This window comes from Vicugna pacos, chromosome 1 (genome assembly GCF_048564905.1).
Source record: "Vicugna pacos chromosome 1, VicPac4, whole genome shotgun sequence".
Lineage (NCBI taxonomy): Eukaryota > Metazoa > Chordata > Mammalia > Artiodactyla > Camelidae > Vicugna > Vicugna pacos.
Window position 1 is genome coordinate 122,544,607 of NC_132987.1, and position 18,720 is coordinate 122,563,326.

The 18,720-nt window shown below is 54.0% G+C and overlaps 1 protein-coding gene and 1 non-coding gene across 2 annotated transcripts; both read right to left on the reverse strand.

Moving 5' to 3' along the window:
• Window positions 1–940: 940 nt before the first annotated feature.
• Window positions 941–1,048, reverse strand: LOC140699318 (U6 spliceosomal RNA). The gene has a single exon (XR_012077379.1). It is a non-coding gene; the product is annotated as a U6 spliceosomal RNA (small nuclear RNA).
• A 3,543-nt stretch (window positions 1,049–4,591) lies between these two features.
• CSTB (cystatin B) lies at window positions 4,592–8,228 on the reverse strand. Its single transcript, XM_072970002.1, has 3 exons — window positions 8,071–8,228; window positions 5,314–5,415; window positions 4,592–4,929 (listed from the first exon to the last, which is right to left on the reverse strand). Exons 1-3 carry the CDS (start codon window positions 8,134–8,136, stop codon window positions 4,801–4,803), a joined length of 297 nt encoding a protein of 98 aa, XP_072826103.1. The 5' UTR covers window positions 8,137–8,228; the 3' UTR covers window positions 4,592–4,800.
• Window positions 8,229–18,720: the final 10,492 nt, after the last annotated feature.

An 18,720-nucleotide genomic window follows, 5' to 3' on the forward strand; every position in this document is an offset into this window, starting at 1 on the left:
TGGGGCCACCGCACACAGGCTGAGCCAAAAGACCACATGCGGTGCGAATCCACTGATAGACCTCTGAAGAGGAGCCAAAGTCAATAGCATTTTTCTGGGCAAAATCAGAGAAAATTGAGGAACCAGCTGTGACAGGGGTCAGGGCAGCCGTTATCTCCAGGAAGGAAGGAACCTTCCAGAGACCCAGAAACCAGCAGTATTGTTTCTCAGCTGAAGAGATGGTTATGCCAGTGTTTGAGTCACAATGACATGTTCATCTTTTGTGCACTTTTCTGAAAGAATGTTAAAGGACCATGAAAATATATAAAGATTGAAGCAGAGCCAATAGGGCTGAAACTCCATCTGACCACTTCTGTGGCAGAGCCTCCAAGTGGACTCTCAACACTTGTTTTTTATCCAAGTACATTTTTCAAAACGTTAGAAAGCACAGCTGTCAGACAGACAGAGAGTAAGCACGTGCCAAGGCTTTACCGCCCTCGTCACCCGGGCACCGACCGCGTGGCAAAGGCCGTTCAAGAGAGAACACGCGCCCGGGGAGTTCTGGCCAGCGGAGGGGAGGCTGGTGGACGGAGCTGCTGAGGCGCGGGTTCTGCGGGGTCAGGGCCGAGCCCGGGAGGGGGCTGATGGCAGCTGCAGGGCTTGGCGGTGTGGCGATCGGGTCCCCTCCCAGGCAGGTGTGGCTGTCCTGACCGAAAGGGGGCGACCCACGGGGGGCCAGGAGGCACTGCCATCAGGGTCCAGCCATGACTCTGCTAGCCCCGCAGCTCTGCCTTGGAGTCCTTCCTCTGCCCGTGGTGCTCCACGCACACCTTCACAGCGACTGCTGAGCTGGGCTGACCTTACAGGTTTGCCTGGCACCTCTGCCTTCTGTCCCTGGAGACTTTTTTAAAAAAAGATGTATATGATGTTTGATTGATTGACTGATTGGAGGATAGTTGATAAAAATCTGGAACGCTTCACGATTTGCGTGTCATCCTGGTACAGAGTTCATGCTGATCTTCCTCTGTCGCTCCAATTTCAGAACAGGGAAGTGAGCACATGGAGGACCTTGTTCGAGACCCATTCAGCTCAGCGTGCACAGGCTGGGGTCCTTCAGGGCCTGGCCTGTGTTCATTGCCTGGAACTTTCCAGAGGCCTCTGGGATCACAGCCACACAGCCTCATCCCATCTGGAATTCTGCCTCAGTTACGGCAGTGAAGAAGGTCCCCGTGGGGGCAGACTCGGGCTGGCCCCAGCAGCAGAGTCTCAATCTGCGGAAGGCTAGTCTGGGCCCCTTCGGCCTTGTGGCTCTGCCTTCCCGGGACTGTGGCCCTCATCCACGTCTGTGACCTTGGAGGTGGCTAACTATCAAGTCCACACTGCAGCCTGAGTCAGGGAAGGGGGAGGGGGAGGACAGTAGGCACCCGTCCCTTTCCTGTCCCTCCCGTCCCTCCTGAAGCTTTATTGAGATAGAATTCACACTCCACATCATTTGCCCACGGTGAGGGTAGAATTCAGGGTTTGGTTACAAAGGTCGCACCCTTGAAAAGGATGCTAAATTTAGCTTTGACAGGTGTCTCCCCCAAATTCAACAGTGTCTTCCAGCAAGTCAGGGGCAGCAGAACCTCAGAAGATGACTTTGTTTGGAAACAAGAGTCTTTGCAGATGTCCTAGTGAAAAGGAGGTCACACGGCATGAGTGTGGCCCTAAATCCGATGGCTGGTGTCCTGGAAAGATGGAGAGGAACACAGACCCGTGACGACAGAGGCAGAGGTGGAGTGGTGCAGCCACAGGCCGAGGGACCTAGGGCCCGGAGGCCTGGCATGGGGTGTGGGAAGGTCAAGTCTGAGGTCCTCGAAGCCCTGACTCCCTTGATGCCCGAGGTGGCACCGCCCACCGCCCTTGCTTCTGCTGAAGGAGAGCAGCTCCCGCCCCGCGAGACCGAGCAGCAGCCAGACGCCTGAATCCGCTCCTCACAGGCTGACACTTGCTCCCTCCCGACGTGCCTCCGCCACCTCTGGTCACAGCCAGGTCCCGGCCCAGCAAGGGGGGGAGACACAGGCCTGCGCTGGAAGGAACGTCCTGCACGCCCAGGACCAGCTTGTGTGTGCAGGTGGCCGTGGGGGGCGCCAGGTGGGCGGGGTCTCGGGGGTGGGGGTGGGGGGCACGGTGCATTAGCTGCAGTAGGAGGCTAATATGGATACAGGCCACTCAGCGTGACTTAGGTCGTTGTTGAATTGTGTCCCCCAAACACCCTGTCTGTGTCCTGACCCCAGCACCTGTGGATGTGGCCTTATTTGGAAATAAGATCTTTGCAGAAGGGACCGGTTAGGGGAGGCCCTCCTGGGGCCGGGCAGGCCCTGAGTCAGACACGACTGGTGTCTTTGTAAGAGCAAGACTGGAGCCACCCAAACCCAGGAGGAGGGTCACGTGGAGATGGGGGCAGAGATTGGAGAGACGCGGGAGCCCGAAGAGGCAGGAAGGGGCCTCCCCGCTAGCCTGCGGAGGGAACGCGGCCTGCGACAGCTCTGTTTCCAGCTCCTGGCCTCCAGAACTGTGAGCAAAGCTGTCTCCCGCCACAAGCCCCCGGTCTGTGGTGGTCCGTGGTGGTTTGTTATGGCAGCCCCAGGGCTCACCGCGTGTAGAGCTGCTGCTCTGGCGGGACCCCGGAGCTGCCCCAGGTCAGCAGAGGGGCTCCCCGAAGCACGGACTTGCCGCTGGCCCAGAGCAGATGGGTGGGGCCGCAGCCTGGCTCCCCGCCGTCTGCAGGTGTGCAGCTACAACCTGCCCGCGTCCTCGTCCTCCAGGGCTTACCCGCTGGTCTCAACCCTGCTGCCTTCAGGACCCCCAGGGAGCTTCACTGGCGGCAGTTGTGGGCTCACTCAGACCAACAGAATCTACCGAGTTTCAAGGCTCCTGAGGCCTGTGACACAGCGGGGCCAGACCTGCAGAGCCCTGCTGAAGTGGCACCTCCGTCCCCGTCTCCCACACGCAGCCGCAGCCTCTCTACCCAGGGAGGTGGCCAGACCGCACAGCCCCCAAGCCCTGTTCCCCTTCAATCTCTGCTGCTACTGGTCCCCTCGGGGCTACACCGCCCAGGGCTGCACAGCTGGCCGCAGGCAAGGTCCCCGAGTGCCCTGGCCGAGCCCCTGGTCTGTCTGCCCTGGAAAAGCCCGTCCTGCCCGCGCCCCAGAAACCCTCTTGGCACACCTCCAGCCCCCAGAAGCCGCCACCTCCGCGGCCAGCTGGGCACTGGTCTGGGTAATTCCCTCTCCTTCTCAGAGAGCTCAGGGACACATGCAGACCCGGGGCCTGGGGGCCAGTGGGCAGGCAGCCCTTCAAATGTGTGATCCTTGGCCATTCAACCCTTAAAGGCCGCAAAGGTGAGCGCTGCTGCGGGTAAGAGCGCAGAGGAGGAAGAGCAGAGGGGCTGAGGCGCCGCGCCGTCCTGCTGAGACGCGCTCCGCCGAGGCCAAGTGCACACAGCGGGCACGCCACCACTGCAAAGAGCACAGCCCCTGGCATTGAGGGCCTTCACGACGTTGTGCACCGCCACCCGTGGTTTCAAAAATGCACCATCACCTGAGGAAACACCTGCACCCACTGAGCGGTCACTGTCCCTGTTGGTGAGATCTGCCCTCCGTCCCCGCTCCCCGCCAGCGGCTGCACCCGAGGGGCACCTCCCTGCCACCGGCACTGGGAGCTCCCGGAGGGAAGTCTATCGGGTCAGCCTCTCAGTGCGAAATCGCTCGCTTGCTCTTGCTTTCCAAGACCAAGAGCACATTAAGGACGTTTTCTATTCTGTTTTTAAGGTTTCTATTTTTTGGAAGTTTTCTACTCTTACAGTTCGTGGAAAGAGAACAGGACACACACTGCTCATGACCCAGCGTCTTCTTGCTCGCTTTCAAAGGTCTGTTTGCTGCCCGCACGACCTGCACGGCCCCGCCTGGCACGAAGTCCAGCGGCCCAGCGGGACTCAGGAAGGCGAGAGGCTCTGGCCAAGCGCGGGGACGGCCCTACCAGGACCCTGGACCACAGAGAGACCTCGCAGTCTTCACTCTTCCCACTAGGCGCACTCCTTCTTAACCCACCTCACAGACACACGGCAAAGCCACCACCGCGCTGACTCTGCGAATGGGCAGGGACGCGCCGAGGGCAGGGACGCGCCGAGGCCAGCGAGCACGGGAACAGGCCTGCTTCGCCGACGCCCCGGCTTCTGAGCTCGGGCAGCCCGCACTGGTCAGCGCAGCGAGGACGCCTGTGTCACCTGCAGGCTTGCCTGTGCCTCTACTGGATGGAGAAATGTGTCAGTGTGTCCGACTGCGACGAGAGCGAATGTTCGAGAATCAGATTTACTCAAAGCCTGTTTATTTTATGGGGGGAAGCAGAGGCCTGGAGACAGGAGTCGCAGTGACAGCATGTGGAGCTGTGGTTAGAACTCCAGCTCCAGGGATCCCACCCGCTGTGACGTCGGGCAGCCCCCGGGGCGCAGCACCTCAGGCTGCACGGGGCCCAGCAGGGACTCCCCCAGGACAGCTCTCACCTCGGGACACTTCTATATGGTGATGATGGCTTTTGATGAATGAAAAAACCCAAACAGAGGACGCTCATAAAGACTGAAAATATATATATTTGAAGGTAACACAAGCTCTCCTTGAAAGCAATTTAGTTAAGATCATTGACTGGCAGGAAAAAGCACACGATGGAGTTAGGAACAGAGGCCCAGGGGCAGCCCGCCCCCACCCCGAGGGGCAGCGGCCCAGGCACACGCCCGCCCGCAGAGGAGAGGGCCAGCAGGTGGCAGGCTGTCAGAATCTGGGACTAGAAGTAGGCCAGCTCGTCGTGCCTGGCTTTGTTGGTCTGGTAGCTGGCCAAGGCCGGGGGCTTGTTTTCGTGTGGGAGGCTCTCAAATACTCGAAGGTGCACGAACTCCTCATCGTCAACCTGAACCTGAAGGAGAGTCGAGGGAGGCGTTAGGCGCAGCCTCAGACCCCAAGTTCCCTGCTCCACTGGACTGGGCTCGGACAAAGACCCTGGACGCCTGGAAGCCGTGCCCCTTCAGGTCCCCGGGGACGGGGCAGATGCCACCCCCACCTTCCTCCTTCCTCGCGGCCCCAGTCAGCACCCGACACCCCACAATCACCCCATCAGAACCCTGAGTCCCCCCAAAGCTCAGTCCTCTCCTTCAAGGAGGCCGGAGTGCACGCACACACTCATTAAAGGGCCATGACTCCCTGATGCTGGGGGCTGCCACAGGACCCCCCTTAGCACCCCTGCCCTGGCACCCACGAGCCCCCACCTCGGGCCAGACCCCCCTGTGAGGCTGACACCCACCTTGATGAAGAAATTCCTGCCGGCGACCACCTGGCTCTTGAACTCCACAGCCTTAAACAGGGAGAACTTCTTCTTCTCCTTCTCCTCCAGCTGTGCCTTCACCTGGGGGGCGGGAGCACAGGGAGACGTGGCGGCCTCGCTCCTGCCCGAGGGACTCACACACGAGCCGATCTCTGCCACGCGCGATGGGCTGGGTTCTAACACGCACCCTGTACGGACTTTCTATGACGCGAGTGTCACAACCGAGCAGAGACATGAGCTGCGCACTGATGACAAGGTACAGCAAACAGCGCCTCGATTCCACTGAGGTCTCAGCGGTGCTATTTCCCCACATCGCTGTCCTTCCTCTTCCCAGCACAGGAGGGTTTCACACTGTTGTCACGACACTATAGACAAGCTCATACCCTGCTTTCCTTCTTACTTAATGAGCAGCTCACTTGAAAGCTCCTATATAGTTTTTATGGGGGGAGGGGGAGGTAATTAAGTCTATTTATTTAATTTTTTTTTTAATGGAGGTACTGGGGATCGAACCCAGGACCTCCGGCAGGCTAAGCCTGTGCACCACTTGAGCTATACCCTTCCCTCCCCATATACAGGTTTTAAATTTCTCTTTTAAAATTAAAACGAGAACATTTAAAAATGTTAAACTAAATTCAATGTTAAATTTGATCTTCCATCTTCTAGGGGGCACCTTAATTCTCTTAAGCAGTCCCAGTTTCTTCTGTGACAGACAACGCAGCAGCTTTACTGATGCAGCAGGACGCATTTTTAGGTGATTTCTCTAGGACGCAGCGCCTTCAGCCACGGCTGATCCTGACCTTAAGTGTCAGACAGTGATCACACTTCTGGACCAGACCTGGTTTCCGGGGTCTTGGCCTCTCAGGAACTGAGCATCTTTCTGGAGGAAGGGGAGAGCAGGCTGGTTTTGTTTCCAGCTCAGAATCTCATCTGGTTGAAAGTGCGCTGGCTGCTGCCTGGGTTACTGCAGGCACCAGAGCTGACTGGGAGACGGGATCACAGTCACTCGCACAAGTCAGTCACTGTGGCAAAGGCTGCGTGGCCTTCCAGCGCCTCCAGGGAGGGGCGCTCCCTGGTGTCATGGTGGACAGACAGGGCAGGAGGGAGGGGCAGGCACAGGAAGGCAGGTCCCGCTGCACCTCTGCCGTCTCAGTGCGGCTGCCACAGGGATGTGTGCGTGTGCCCCCAGGCCAGGGCCCATCTGCGTCTGAATACCTCCCTGTAACGCCCTTCCTCCTGCAAGATGCCAGGCTTCCTCTGCAGGGAACTGACCCTGCAGACAGTCCACCAGACCAGGGGTGAGCGACTCCCACAAACCCGCCCGCAGTCTGGGAAGGAATTGCCTCTTTCTTTGCCCTTTTCAGGAGTGGAGGCAGGGGATCCCCTGATGTTTGCAAGGACTGGTGAGAAAACCCAAATGGAGGTGGTGGAACAGGCAACGTGGAGGCCTCGAATGTCTGGCCAGGCCGCTGGCTGCATGCAGCGCTGACACTGTCTCTGACCAGGAGAAAGATGGGCTGGGCCGCAGCCAAGGGAAGCACAGAAGGCCCAGGGTCGTTAGGAAACTGCCAGTTCTGAGCCCAGGTGGCACAGAGGGCCAGGGAAGGCACAGGACGACTCCAGGAGGTGGGGACGGAATGCACCACTTTGATGTCCTTCTGGCCAGTGGTCAGTCTCTGGCCTCTGTTCTCCTCTGCAGCCCAGGATGCTCCCGAAAGCAGTCAGTACAGAGGGCCACAGACGGTGCCCCTGCCCCTCTAGGAGACCACCCAGCACACGGGCAGCCCCCTCATTCCTGCCTCAGAGTTCCTCCCAGTAGCAACGACTCTCAAGACTTTCAAGTAATCGACACCGAATCATTCAAGAGATCTTTGAGACAGCAACTCTTCTCTCCCGAGTGAGCTTACACGCCTTCCAAGCTCACGTGACAAGCGGGGAGAACCAGGAAGCAGTGGGGAGGCTGGGCCCCGTGTGGCTGTGGGGAAGGGCCAGGAACCACCTCCTGGCCTGGCTCACACTGGAGTCCCTGCAAATTCCTCATTTTCCAAGGTCTCATGAGACTGACTCACCACCACTCCTTACTGCCTGCAAACGTCAAAACCACAGGAGAGAGGGCATGGGGCTTCTCACGCCCTCGGGTTTATGAAAGTTAAGTTTACGAAAATTAAAAGACAAGTTTGTCTTACTTTTCTTATCAGAGCCCAAGGCTGCTGGTGCGCTGACTTTGCTGACACACAAGGGCAGGCCCGACCCATCCCACCCACAGCAGGTCCTTGGGTGCCCATCCCACCCACGCCAGGTCCCTGGGTGCAGGTGGCTTCTTGGGAAAGCCATGCGGGGGCAGCTAGCTGCCCAGGGTCTGAAGTCGGCTCTGCCTCTGCAACCCGGCCTGGTTTCTGTTTCGATATATTTAATTTGGAGATCATTTCAAACTTACACAAAGTACTAGAATAACAGTATAAACCTGGGAAGCCTGGGTACCCTGTCCCCAGACTCACTCATGGTGACTTTTTACCCCACCCGCTGCACCGTTTGCTGACTGCCTTTCCCCAACCGTCACATCGCGTCCCCTCGCCTGTAGACACCCCCGAGCGCGCTTCGGCGGCGCAGAGGGGCATCGGTCCAGCGCCCCGCCCGGCCCTCGGCAGGATGCGCAGGGGCGCACCTCCTCCGTCCCAGCGGCGATGCCGGCGCACGACCCCGGCCCCCGGGACCCCATCTGCCCCCTGCAGCCCTGACCTGGTCGGCGACGGCCTGGATCTCGGCCGTGGCCGGCTGCGTGGCGGAGGGCGCACCGCACATCATCTCGGCAGCGGTCACTGGGCGGCGGTCCCGAAGGAGCAGCGGGCACACAGGAGCGGCGGACACTCGCGGGAGTGGCGGACGGACGCCGAGCACCTGGACTTGGCGCGGCGGTCACGTGACACGCGGGCGGAACCATGGCGAGCGGCGGTGGGGGGTTGATCCTAGGTCGGGACTGCGGCGCGGGGCGTCGGGGCGAGAATGCGGCGCGGGGCGTCCGGGTCGCGATGCGCTGGGCGTCAGGACCACGGCCGCAACCTGGGACCCCCGCGGGCACCCTCTCGGGACCAAGGGTCGTGGGCTGCAGGGCCATTCCCCCACCCGGGCTTTGGTATCATCCTCCCCTGGCGTCTGAGTCAGAGGGCGGGGGTGGGGGCGGGCCTGCAGGACGTGGGTGGAGGGGGCGCGGCCGCCAGGCTCCCTGGAGAGGGAGTGGTCCAGGCCCCGCGGGGGTGGGCACTGCTCTGCAGGGAGTATCGCAGGTGCCCGCCCGGTGCGGGGCAGGATGCGGGGTGGAGGTGGGCTAGCCTGGCCCCCAGGGCCCTCTATCTCCAGGTCCCCACAGTTTGACCCAGTGCGTGCGATGGACAGTAGTAGGTCCTGAAATGACCGAGACGTCTGTGGTCCAGAGAGGAGCGGGGAGCTGGACCTGAGAGCTGCCGAGGGTGGAGGGGAGAGAAGCCCCCGCCCAGCCGGGGCCGGGAGGACCTGGAGGAGGAGGGCTGGGGCCCCCAGGGCCTCGCTCTTTGTGTGGGGTGTTGTGTGGGCTGCTGTGGACAGCAGGAGCATGTGACAGGGACACAGTGACGGGCAGACGTGGGTGGACAGGGGTGGCACAAAGGAGTCCAGTGATGGGGAGGATGACTCACAGGCCCCAGGCTGGGGTGGGGGTTAGAGCAAGGGCATTAGTAAAGGGCTTTGTTCTGCTGGGATTTGGTTTAGGATTTAGATTACTTCCAACACCCCGGTAAGGGAAGGTCCCCTGCTTTATTTGGGGCAGGTCAGGGCCTGTGCTGGTAGCCGTCTGGACAGGCCTGGCCTTTCAGAAAGACCCACCTGCCTCTTCTCCCTGCAGGGCTGCACCTCAGTGGGTGCTGGGCCATCCCATCACTGGGGACTGACTCTGCAGGAACCGGCCCAGCCCGGGCTCCTGGTGGGCCCAGCGCCTAGCCCCAGTGCGAGTGGCCTGGGAACAGGTGTGTGGGGCGGGGAGCCTTTGTGGTAGCTGCCAGGGCAGAGCCTGGTCTGTAACTTCAGGGAAGCATGGGGGATCCTGTGTCACTGAGCTCTGGGGAGGAGGGAGGAGATACTGACACCCAGCTAAGGCCCAGGGCGCAGAAAGCCAAACTGACAGAGGAGATTTGCAGCAGAGTGAGGGTTTACTGCAGGGGTCCAAGCAAGGGAGTTGGAGAGAAACCTCACGCCCACTGCAGCTTGGTCTCTGAGTTAGTGGTTTTCAAAGGGGAAGAACAGAGGAGCTGGGGTTAATCATCTTTTTTTTTCAATTGAAGTATAGTCAGTTTACAGTGTGGTGTCAATTTCTGGCGTACAGCACGATGTTTCAGTCATATGTGAACATACATCTATTCATTTTCATATTCTTTTTCACTGTAAGCTACTACAAAATATTGAATATAGTTCCCTGTGCTGTACAGTATGCCCTTGTTTATTTTATATATACCAGTCAATATCTACAAATCTCAAAATCCCAGTTTATCCTTTCTCACCGCCTTCCCCCTGGTAACCAAAAGTTTGTTTTCTGTGTCTGTGAGTCTGTTCTTGTTTTATATATAAGTTCACTTGTCTTTTTTTTTTAAGATTCCACATATAAGTGGTATCATATGGTATTTTTCTTTCTCTTCCTGGCTTACTTCACTTAGAATGACATTCTCCAGGGCCATCCATGTTGCTGCAAATGGCATTATTTTAGTATTTTTATGGCTGAGTAGTAGTCCATTGTATAAATTTACCACATCTGCTGTATCCAGTCATCTCTCAATGAACACTGAGGTTGTTTCCATGTCTTGGCTACTGTAAATAGTGCTGCTATGAACACTGGGGTACAGGCGTCTTTTTGAATTAAGGTTCCCTCTGGATATATGCCTAGGAGGGGGATTGCCGGATCCTATGGTAAGTCTATTTTTAGTCTTCTGAGGAATCTCCATACTGTTTTCCACAATGGCTGCACCAAAGTACATTCCCACCATCAGCATAGGAGGGCTCCCTTTTCTCCACTGGGGTTAATCATCTTAATCGTCTGTGGTCTATGTGTTAAGGTCTGGAGGTTTGTGCCCCCGGGGGTCTGTGTCACCATAATCTGTAAAGGTCATCTCTCCCCTGGAAGACTCAGAAGAGCGATGGTACTTACTGCTTACTGGGATGCTGTGGCTCCAGGCCCCTGACTGTCACTGGTCCTTATTGATGAGGCAAAAATGTGGTCAAACGGGTACGGGCTAGGACAAAAGGGAACAGAAAGTAAGATAAGAAAGACAAGAATAGACTCCTGAGCATTAGTTTTCATTATAAACCAGTCATGGGACACGATTTCAAGACTCCCATTTCACAACTGAATGAAGGGGTCACAGATTTGACCCCATGAAAGTGGAAACCTCCGTGTCAAAAACAGCATCAGAGAATTATGACCAACCAGGGCAAGGGAAGTGGTCCTGTGGCTTTTCTCATCTGCAGTTCCGGGAGCTGGGCTATCCTGAGGCGCCTCCTCATGTCTGACCCTCTTTCCCTGCTGGACTTGGGTCTGCAGGTGCTCATTTTACAAACAGGAGGGTAACCCCTGTGGAAAGGCTGTTTCTTCAGCACTGGCTGTAGCAGGGCACCTGCCACCATCACTTGGGTTTGGCAGAGATGCCCAGGCAGGCAGTGGGGGGACGGCTTATACCGGAAAAAAAGGAAGGCTCAGGTGTGCCCTGATGGTCTGTGGCCCGGGGAGGCTGTGGGCGGGCATCCTGTGTGACTGATTCCTGGCACACGTTTGGCCTTCTCTGGGAGTCCTGAGTTAGGAAGGGGAGGGGCAAACCTAGGGAAGCCGGCGGCCGTGGCTGACTTGTGACCGTCCTGGCCAGTGGCTGCAGAGGCTATAGTCTGGCTCCTGGCTGGCTCTCGCGGAGGCCGTGGGTCGGACTTCCCCTGTCCCGTGCGTGTGATCTGGCCACTGTCCGTCTGTGGCCTCAGTCTCTCGCGCTGCTTCGTGAAGTCAGCATTGCTTCACTGCTGTGGGTCTGGGTCCAGACAGATGTTTTCACGCTGTCACGAAGGCTCTGAAGGCCAAGTGCTTTGTGCTGATCCAGCCCTTCCTTGCACCTGCTGTGTGGCATAGGACTAACTGCCGAACCTCTCTGTGCCTAAATTAAGCACTAAACGAGTATAAAATGTTTGGAACAGTGTCTGAGCCCCAGGGGGAGTTGACAGTGTTACTACTATGACTGTCTATAATTACTGTGCTAAAATGAATCTAACCCATCATTAGTACTGCCTTATCTACCTAAAGGCCCTGGAAAATGCTAACGTTTATCTCTCATTCCTTTTTTTTTTCAAATGGAGGTACTGGGGATTGAACTCAGGACCTCGTGCATGCTGAGCACACGCCCTGCCCCTGAGCTGTCCCCTGCCCCCATCTCTCCCACCTTGATGCTGCAGCTTTTCCTCTTACTAGAGCCGGAGGAGAGACCAAATATCCTGACTTCTCGTGGGAGCTGCGGGGGCCGTTCAGGGGTGTGGAACATCATTTCAATTTGAAATCTGTGTTCAGAAGGGTCAAATTTTTAAATTCACGCAGTTTTGGAGTTTCACTTGTGATCTCTGACTTCCCCAGAGTCAGCAGAAGCCAAGGTGTTTTTGTCTCAGTGTTTCATGGTCCTTTCTTCTGCAGCAAATCAGCTATAGAAGTGGAAATATGTTCCCTTCTTCCTTTCTAGATTCTTTGGCTGGACTGACAATTAAATTGATGTAAGACAGATTAACAGGAGAAAAACAAAGTTGATTTCTTACATCCAGGAGCCCCAGATACGAGACCAAGGAGGAACCTGACAGTTGAGGCTGACGCACCGTCCTGAGCTGAGGGACAGGATGGGGGCCTGGGGCTTGGAGGGGAGGAGGGCCATTGGCAGGGCAGTAACCAGGGCAGCTTGGCAATGAATCTTTTCCCTACTGTGCAGATGCATCTTTCAGATAAAAAGGTTACCTCTAGTAATAGCTGTTTTTTTTTCTGGCCCAGGCACCCTGTCTAAATTCTTTCGGGCAGTTAAGGAAGAGGTGATCATTTTCCTGAGCCTCCTGGGTCTTGATTGCCTTTAGCTCAAAATAGTCCTCATGCCAAAGCAGCACATTCTGCTCCCTCATGACCCAGCTTGTCCGCTCCCTGCTCGTGTGCTTAGGCGGGTGACTCGCACCCCTGTGCCCCGTGCTGTTCAGTTGCTTGTGTTTCATCATGCAGAAATTCTGTCATTAGAATTTGTTGCTAATTAGACTGTAGCCTAAGAAACTCTTTGGTGCAGGATTGGGGTGGGGGAAAAATAAAAAGAAAGATGAAAATTTAAATGACTAAGCATTTGTTAAGTTTACCTATTCATCTTCAGTAGCAAGGGGAATAACGGTAGAGCTAGATCTGAAAATAGGCACCGTGCGTGGGCACAGTCTCAGGGCCCACCGCGGGCCTGGCTGCCTGGCCTTGCTGAAGGCAGGACGGGCAGCGCTCTCACCCCGAAGCGGCCAGCTCCAGCAGAGGCGGCCCGGAGCGCCCCAAAAGGCAGAGGGGAGTGCAGAAAGTGGGGTGCGTCAAAGGAGGAGACAGATGCACAATCTTGAAAGGCTGTTGCTATAAACTAACGTGGGCAAAGGGTTTTCTAAGCTTAGACACATCAGAAGACTCAGAAGGGAAAGCCAGGATCCACGTTGGGGCGGGTAACTCTGGGTACACCTGTTGACCTCTCCCACCTGTTCTCTCTGTGTCTCCTAATGACCCTTGTCCAAGTCCCCAGCAGACAGGCAGCACTGGGCTTGTTCCCCGCCTCTGTACCTGTCACATAGGAGGCACTAAACAAATATTTGACTCCTAACTATGTTCAATAACTTATAATAACTTATGGTGAAAAAGAATATGAAGATGAATCTATGTATGTTCATGTATGACTGAAGCGTTATACTGTATACCAGAAGTTGATACAACAATGTAAACTGGCTATACTTCAATAATTATATATACACGAAAAGATTCAAAAGGGAAAAAATAATTGCTCCTTGTGTTACCGAACTCAGGTTTGGCCACTAGTCACTCAAGAATCCAACACTGAGAGACAGGTGCTGGATAAAAGGAAAGACAGCTTTTTGAGGAAGCCAGCAATCCTGGGAGAAGATGGACCCATGTCCCAAAGAACCAGGTGCCCCTTGCTGAACGGGGGCAGGAGCTTTTAAAGGGGAGTTTCCAGGGTCACAGGCGGTGCAGGCGGAGCTACGTGCAGAACAGCACATTCAGCTCTCACAGTCATCCTGAACCCTTGCAGGATTGGTTGCAGTCTGGTCAGCAACATCTTGATTGTTTTAAGTACAGTTAATCTTCAGCTCCAGGGTTGGTTTGTTCCCGTTTCCTTGAGGCCAGTTCTCAGAACTGTGTAAGAAGGAGCAGCTTATGTCACAGTTACAGTCTGATCATTGTGTAGGTAAGTTCATCCACCGGGTGGGGGTTTCAGACTCTGTAAGGCAGCTCACAGGACACAGCCGAGGGTATTGTCTGTAGCCCTTGAGGAGGCGCTAAAGGTCACTGACTTTGTTTAATGGCTAAACTATTATTTTGTCTTGTTTGCATTCCTTTGCTTCTTCATTTTCTCTCTTTTGTGGTTACATTTATTCTTTGGCTGAAGGTTTTCTACAGACGAGAGGCAGGCGGAGGACAAGGCTGGGGGTGGGGTCTGTTCCTGGGAAGGCCCCACGGGGTCCTGCTCAGTTACACTTACACATTTGTGTAAATCAAAAATAAAACTTCACAATGAACGCGGTCGATGCCAGGAATTTATATTAAGGAAAATTCATGGGTGGATAGAAGATTTTGCTATAAAAGTGTCCATCTCAGAATTGAGAAGTCCCCTCAATGCCCAGCCTCTGCCCATAGTGAGGAGCCCTGTGTGGTTGGGAAGAGGTGCTTATAGACCCCCAGGACCCTGATGTTTGCTGTACTGGCTGCTGGCTGAAACGCCAAGTTCCCAGCCCTTTCCCCTGCAGATTCCAAGTCGCTGGGGCTCAGTGGGACGCAGGCACCTGTGGGGCTGATGAATGCTCACTGATGCGAACAGCAGCCATCCCTGGGGTGGGGCCTTGTGTTTCACAGCTTTCTGTGATTTTCTGTGTTCTTCCAAAGTTTTATTTAAAGGACTTTTTGTTTTTAGAACACACAGCTTTTTTATTTCAGAATACTGCATATTCTTGAGAAGTGAATGATATTGTGGGAAAATGTTAGGTATGTTACTGAAAAGCAGTTTCAAAACTGTCAATCAAGTGTGACTCATATAATTTATACACGATATTCAATTAGCATGTGATTCATAGAAACCCTACGCACAGAAAATAAAGAACAGATACAGCAGAAATTTTTCCTTCAGGTCATAAGACTGATTCAGTCCCTCCCTTAACTTTTCTTATTTCCTTAATTTTCTTTGATTTTCAGTAGTAAAAATTGAGGGAGAAAACACACAATCTGGAAGTGAATGTGTTGGCGCTTGGAGCAGCTCTGAGCAGCAGGGGGCATGGGGGACGGGGTGGGGTTTGGGGAGAGGGAGGGCCTGGGTCAGGATGGACAGGCTGTCTCGTGTATGTTGAAGATGACTCTTCAGGCCCTTGTTCAAAATGGATTAAGAATTTCAAAGATAAACAAGATTATACTGTACAGCACAGGGAAATATATGCAAGATCTTATGGTAGCTCACAGAGAGAAAAATGTGACAAGGAATATATACATGTTCATGTTTAAATGGAAAATTGTGCTCTACACTGGAATTTGACACAACATTGTAAAATGATTATAAATCAATAAAACGTGTTAGGAAAAAAAAAAGAATTTCAAGAAGGCGGCCCCAGGGCTACACCAGGCGCAAACTTCCACTCGGGGCTGGGCTGCGAGCTGCCCGGACGGACTACCTGCCACCTGGGACGCGGTCCTGGCCCCCAGCTGCGCCGGGCCCACGGGCTGGGCTGGGTGTCTCTGCCACCTCGTCTCTTACAGACTCCGGGCAAGAGCGTAACCCGGAAGCCTATGTGCTCACGGAGAGAAGGGCAGAAAGCACCCCTCCCTTGCAGGATTCTTTTAAGATTCATGAAGGCATCTGAAAAGCCGCGGCACGTACTGGGCACTCGTTAGATGGCAGTGACTGGTACCTATCTCCCTTACACCTTCTGTAGCGGGTTCAGTGGTGTCCCCCCAAAGTCACATCCACCCAGAACCTCAGAATGTGACCTTAGCTTGGAAATGAGGTCTTTGCAGGTGTAATTAGTTAGGGTGAGGTTAACAGTGGTTCAGGGTGGGCCCTAACTCCAGTGACTGGTGTTCTTACAAGAAAACAAGAACACACAGAGGGACAGACAGGAAGAGCTCGTGAAGACAGGGCTGCAGGGCAGGACACCACATGCCGGTGCGCTGTGCCCAAAAGCCAAGGAATGCAGGAGCCCCAGAAGCCAGAGAGGCAGGAAGGAGCCCCCCTGGAGCCTTCAGAGGAAGCAGGGCCCGGCAGACACACTAATTTCTGACTTCTGGCCTCTAGAACTGGGAGACAATACACTTCCATTGTTCTCAGCCGCTCAGTTTTTGGCACTTTGTTAGAGCAGCTCCAGGAAACAAGTACACCTCCCTTGCTCATCATACATGCTTCCCAGCACGGATGCAAAATTATGCCTCGAAGATGTCAGTCACACCCTTGGGTCTACTTGTCTCCAAGCTGAACCTCGAATTGAGAGACCAGAACCTAGGAAAACCCACAGGATCCATGAACAGGGGTTTTCTACAGCCCAGGAAACAAACTCAGGCAGGACAGCCTCAGGAGGAAAAGCGGACCCCCACAACACCAGAGGAAATGAGAGACGTTAGTCTTCATTATCTGTGGAGTACATGCTCACACTTCCATTGCTAACCCGTGCCTAGTGAGGTAGCCACAGCTGTCCCCGCACCCTGCCACCTCCAGGGGCAGGTGAGTAGGACCGAGAAAAACCCTGCCCTCGGGCTGAGGGGCTGGGAGGGGGGATGTGTATAGAAGTGGGAAACTACACCCTCTCCCCGAGTCCTGTCAGACTTCCTGTTTTTGCCTTTCTAATTTTAAAAACTTTTTACATGGAAATAATTTTAGGTTACAAAAATACTGTAAAGTTTTTGAAAACTCTTCACCCAGTTTCCATAAATGTTGACATCTTACACGAGCCTAAGCGTGGAGAGGTCATCAAAAGCGGGCAATGAATGCCGAGACGCCCTGCGAAGGGCTCACATCCAGAGTCCACGCACATCTCACTGCCATCCCACCGATGTCCCCGTTCTGGCCCCGGGCTCCTCCCGGTCAAGGCTTCTGAGCCGGCTTCAACCTGAGACAGGTTCCCGGTCTTTCCCATTCATGACCTTGACACTTTAAAGAGCAAGGACTGCTTACTTTGAGGAATGACCCACAGACTGGGCTTGTCTGTTGCTCCTGCTGACCAGGCGGAGGCTGTGTGGTTTGGGCAGGACCACCGCCAAAGTGACGCTGTGCCCTTTCAGAGTGTTGTATCTCAGGCACTTGACGCCCAGACGTCTCGCGCTGGCCACGTTGATCTGTATCTTGAGTGGGGGAGTGTCAGCCAGGTTTCTCCACCATAAAGTTACTATTTCCCCATCGTAACCAATAAGCAGTTTTGAGGCTACACAAATAATCATATTTCTCACCACCTTTTGCCACTCATTTTAGTGTCCACTGACGGCTCTTGGCTGTGATGCGAAGCGGACTTTGAAAAGTCTCCTGAAGAGGGATAATTTTGCACCTAGAACTGTCGATGAAAATTCTTCTGACAATCAAGTTAAGAGGGAAAAAGAGTTTTATTTTGAGCCAAGCCAAATTTAGGACTGTAACCCGAGAGACGGTCTTTCGGAAAACTCTGGACTGTCCTGCCTGTTAGAAGTTGAAGGCACACTCAGGTACATTTTTGAGATGAAGGGTTGTACATCAAGATGACATAGTGACATTTTACATAAAGTTCACCAAGGATGCACGGTCCAGGTGAGCAGGCACAAAGCGAGCAGCAGGCCACCATGCCCCCCTGCAGAGCTGGGAAAGAGCGCTGTTCTTCTGAGAAGTTCCACTGCCAGTGTCAGACGAAGGTAAAAAAATTGGTCTTCATGGTCGAGCAGGCATGCTCACCTTGGAGGAGGTTTGGTCAGTGTGTGATGGGGATGAGCCCCACACATTAGGGAGGGAAGCAGGAGGCCCAAATGGACAGAGAGAATTTTTTTTTTGACAGAATTTTGTGCCTAAATTTTCTCTCCTGCCTTAAAATATAAATTTTATTTCATCAGAATGAAGTACATTTATTTCTTAGTTACACTGATTATACTATAACTCTCATTAGCTGTCAGCATCTAATTGCTGTATATACTGTAAAGTACATTTTAAAAGTATAGGTTGGTGCATTTCATTGTGTGATTTTGGTGAAATTTCGTCAGAAATTCACTGGGCAGCTACTTACCTGAGTCTGCCCTGCCCTCTCTCCCCTTGAGAGCAGCCTATTGCTTAGTAAATCCTTTTCTCACTTCCTTGAATTAAAAAAAAAAAGAAATCCAGCGAACGTCTACCAAAATCACTGTCTTCTCTAGGCTGTCATTTTCCTGCGTTAGGCTTTCCCACAGCAGGTAGTACCATCCTCTCGAGTGCGTGGGTTTGTTATCTTACAGCCCAGCACCACAACTGACATGGTTCCGGAAGGCAGGGATTTTGTCCTGTTCAACAGCGCCACTGCTGCCTAGGGTGGAGCCCGGCATTCACATGGTGCTTAAATAGCTGGTGAAAGAACTGAAATAACTTTTTCAAACATAGAAAAAGTTGGAAGTGTAGGGCAGTGAACACCTGTATTCCTGCCACTGGAGTCAACCATTGTCAACATTTTGCCCAATTTGCTCGTGTGTCATTACTTCTCTGTTGACACCATGACACGTCACCCCCCACCGAACACTTGGCAGTTATTTCCTAAAAGCAGAAATATTCTTCCACACCAGGTGTTGGTGAACCATAATCATTGTGCCTAATCTGGTCCATCACCCATTTTTTAAAATAACGTTTCACTGGAGCACAGCCACGCGCATTCAAGTACAGATTGCCTACAGCTGCTTTTGCATTAGAGCAGCAGTTGTTTTGATCCACAAAGCTGAAAATATTTACTACCTCACCTGTGCAGAAAAGTTACCATCAGGCCTCAATGGTCTCCTGAGAAAGTCCTGCTTACAAGTTTGGCCCTTAGCAGGCACCTGGGAATGTGGGTTTGGGGAGAGTTCCCATTACTTTAATTATGGTAAGAGCGCCTCATGGGGCCTAAACTGTTCGTACAAACAATACAGCACGTGTTGAGCATCTG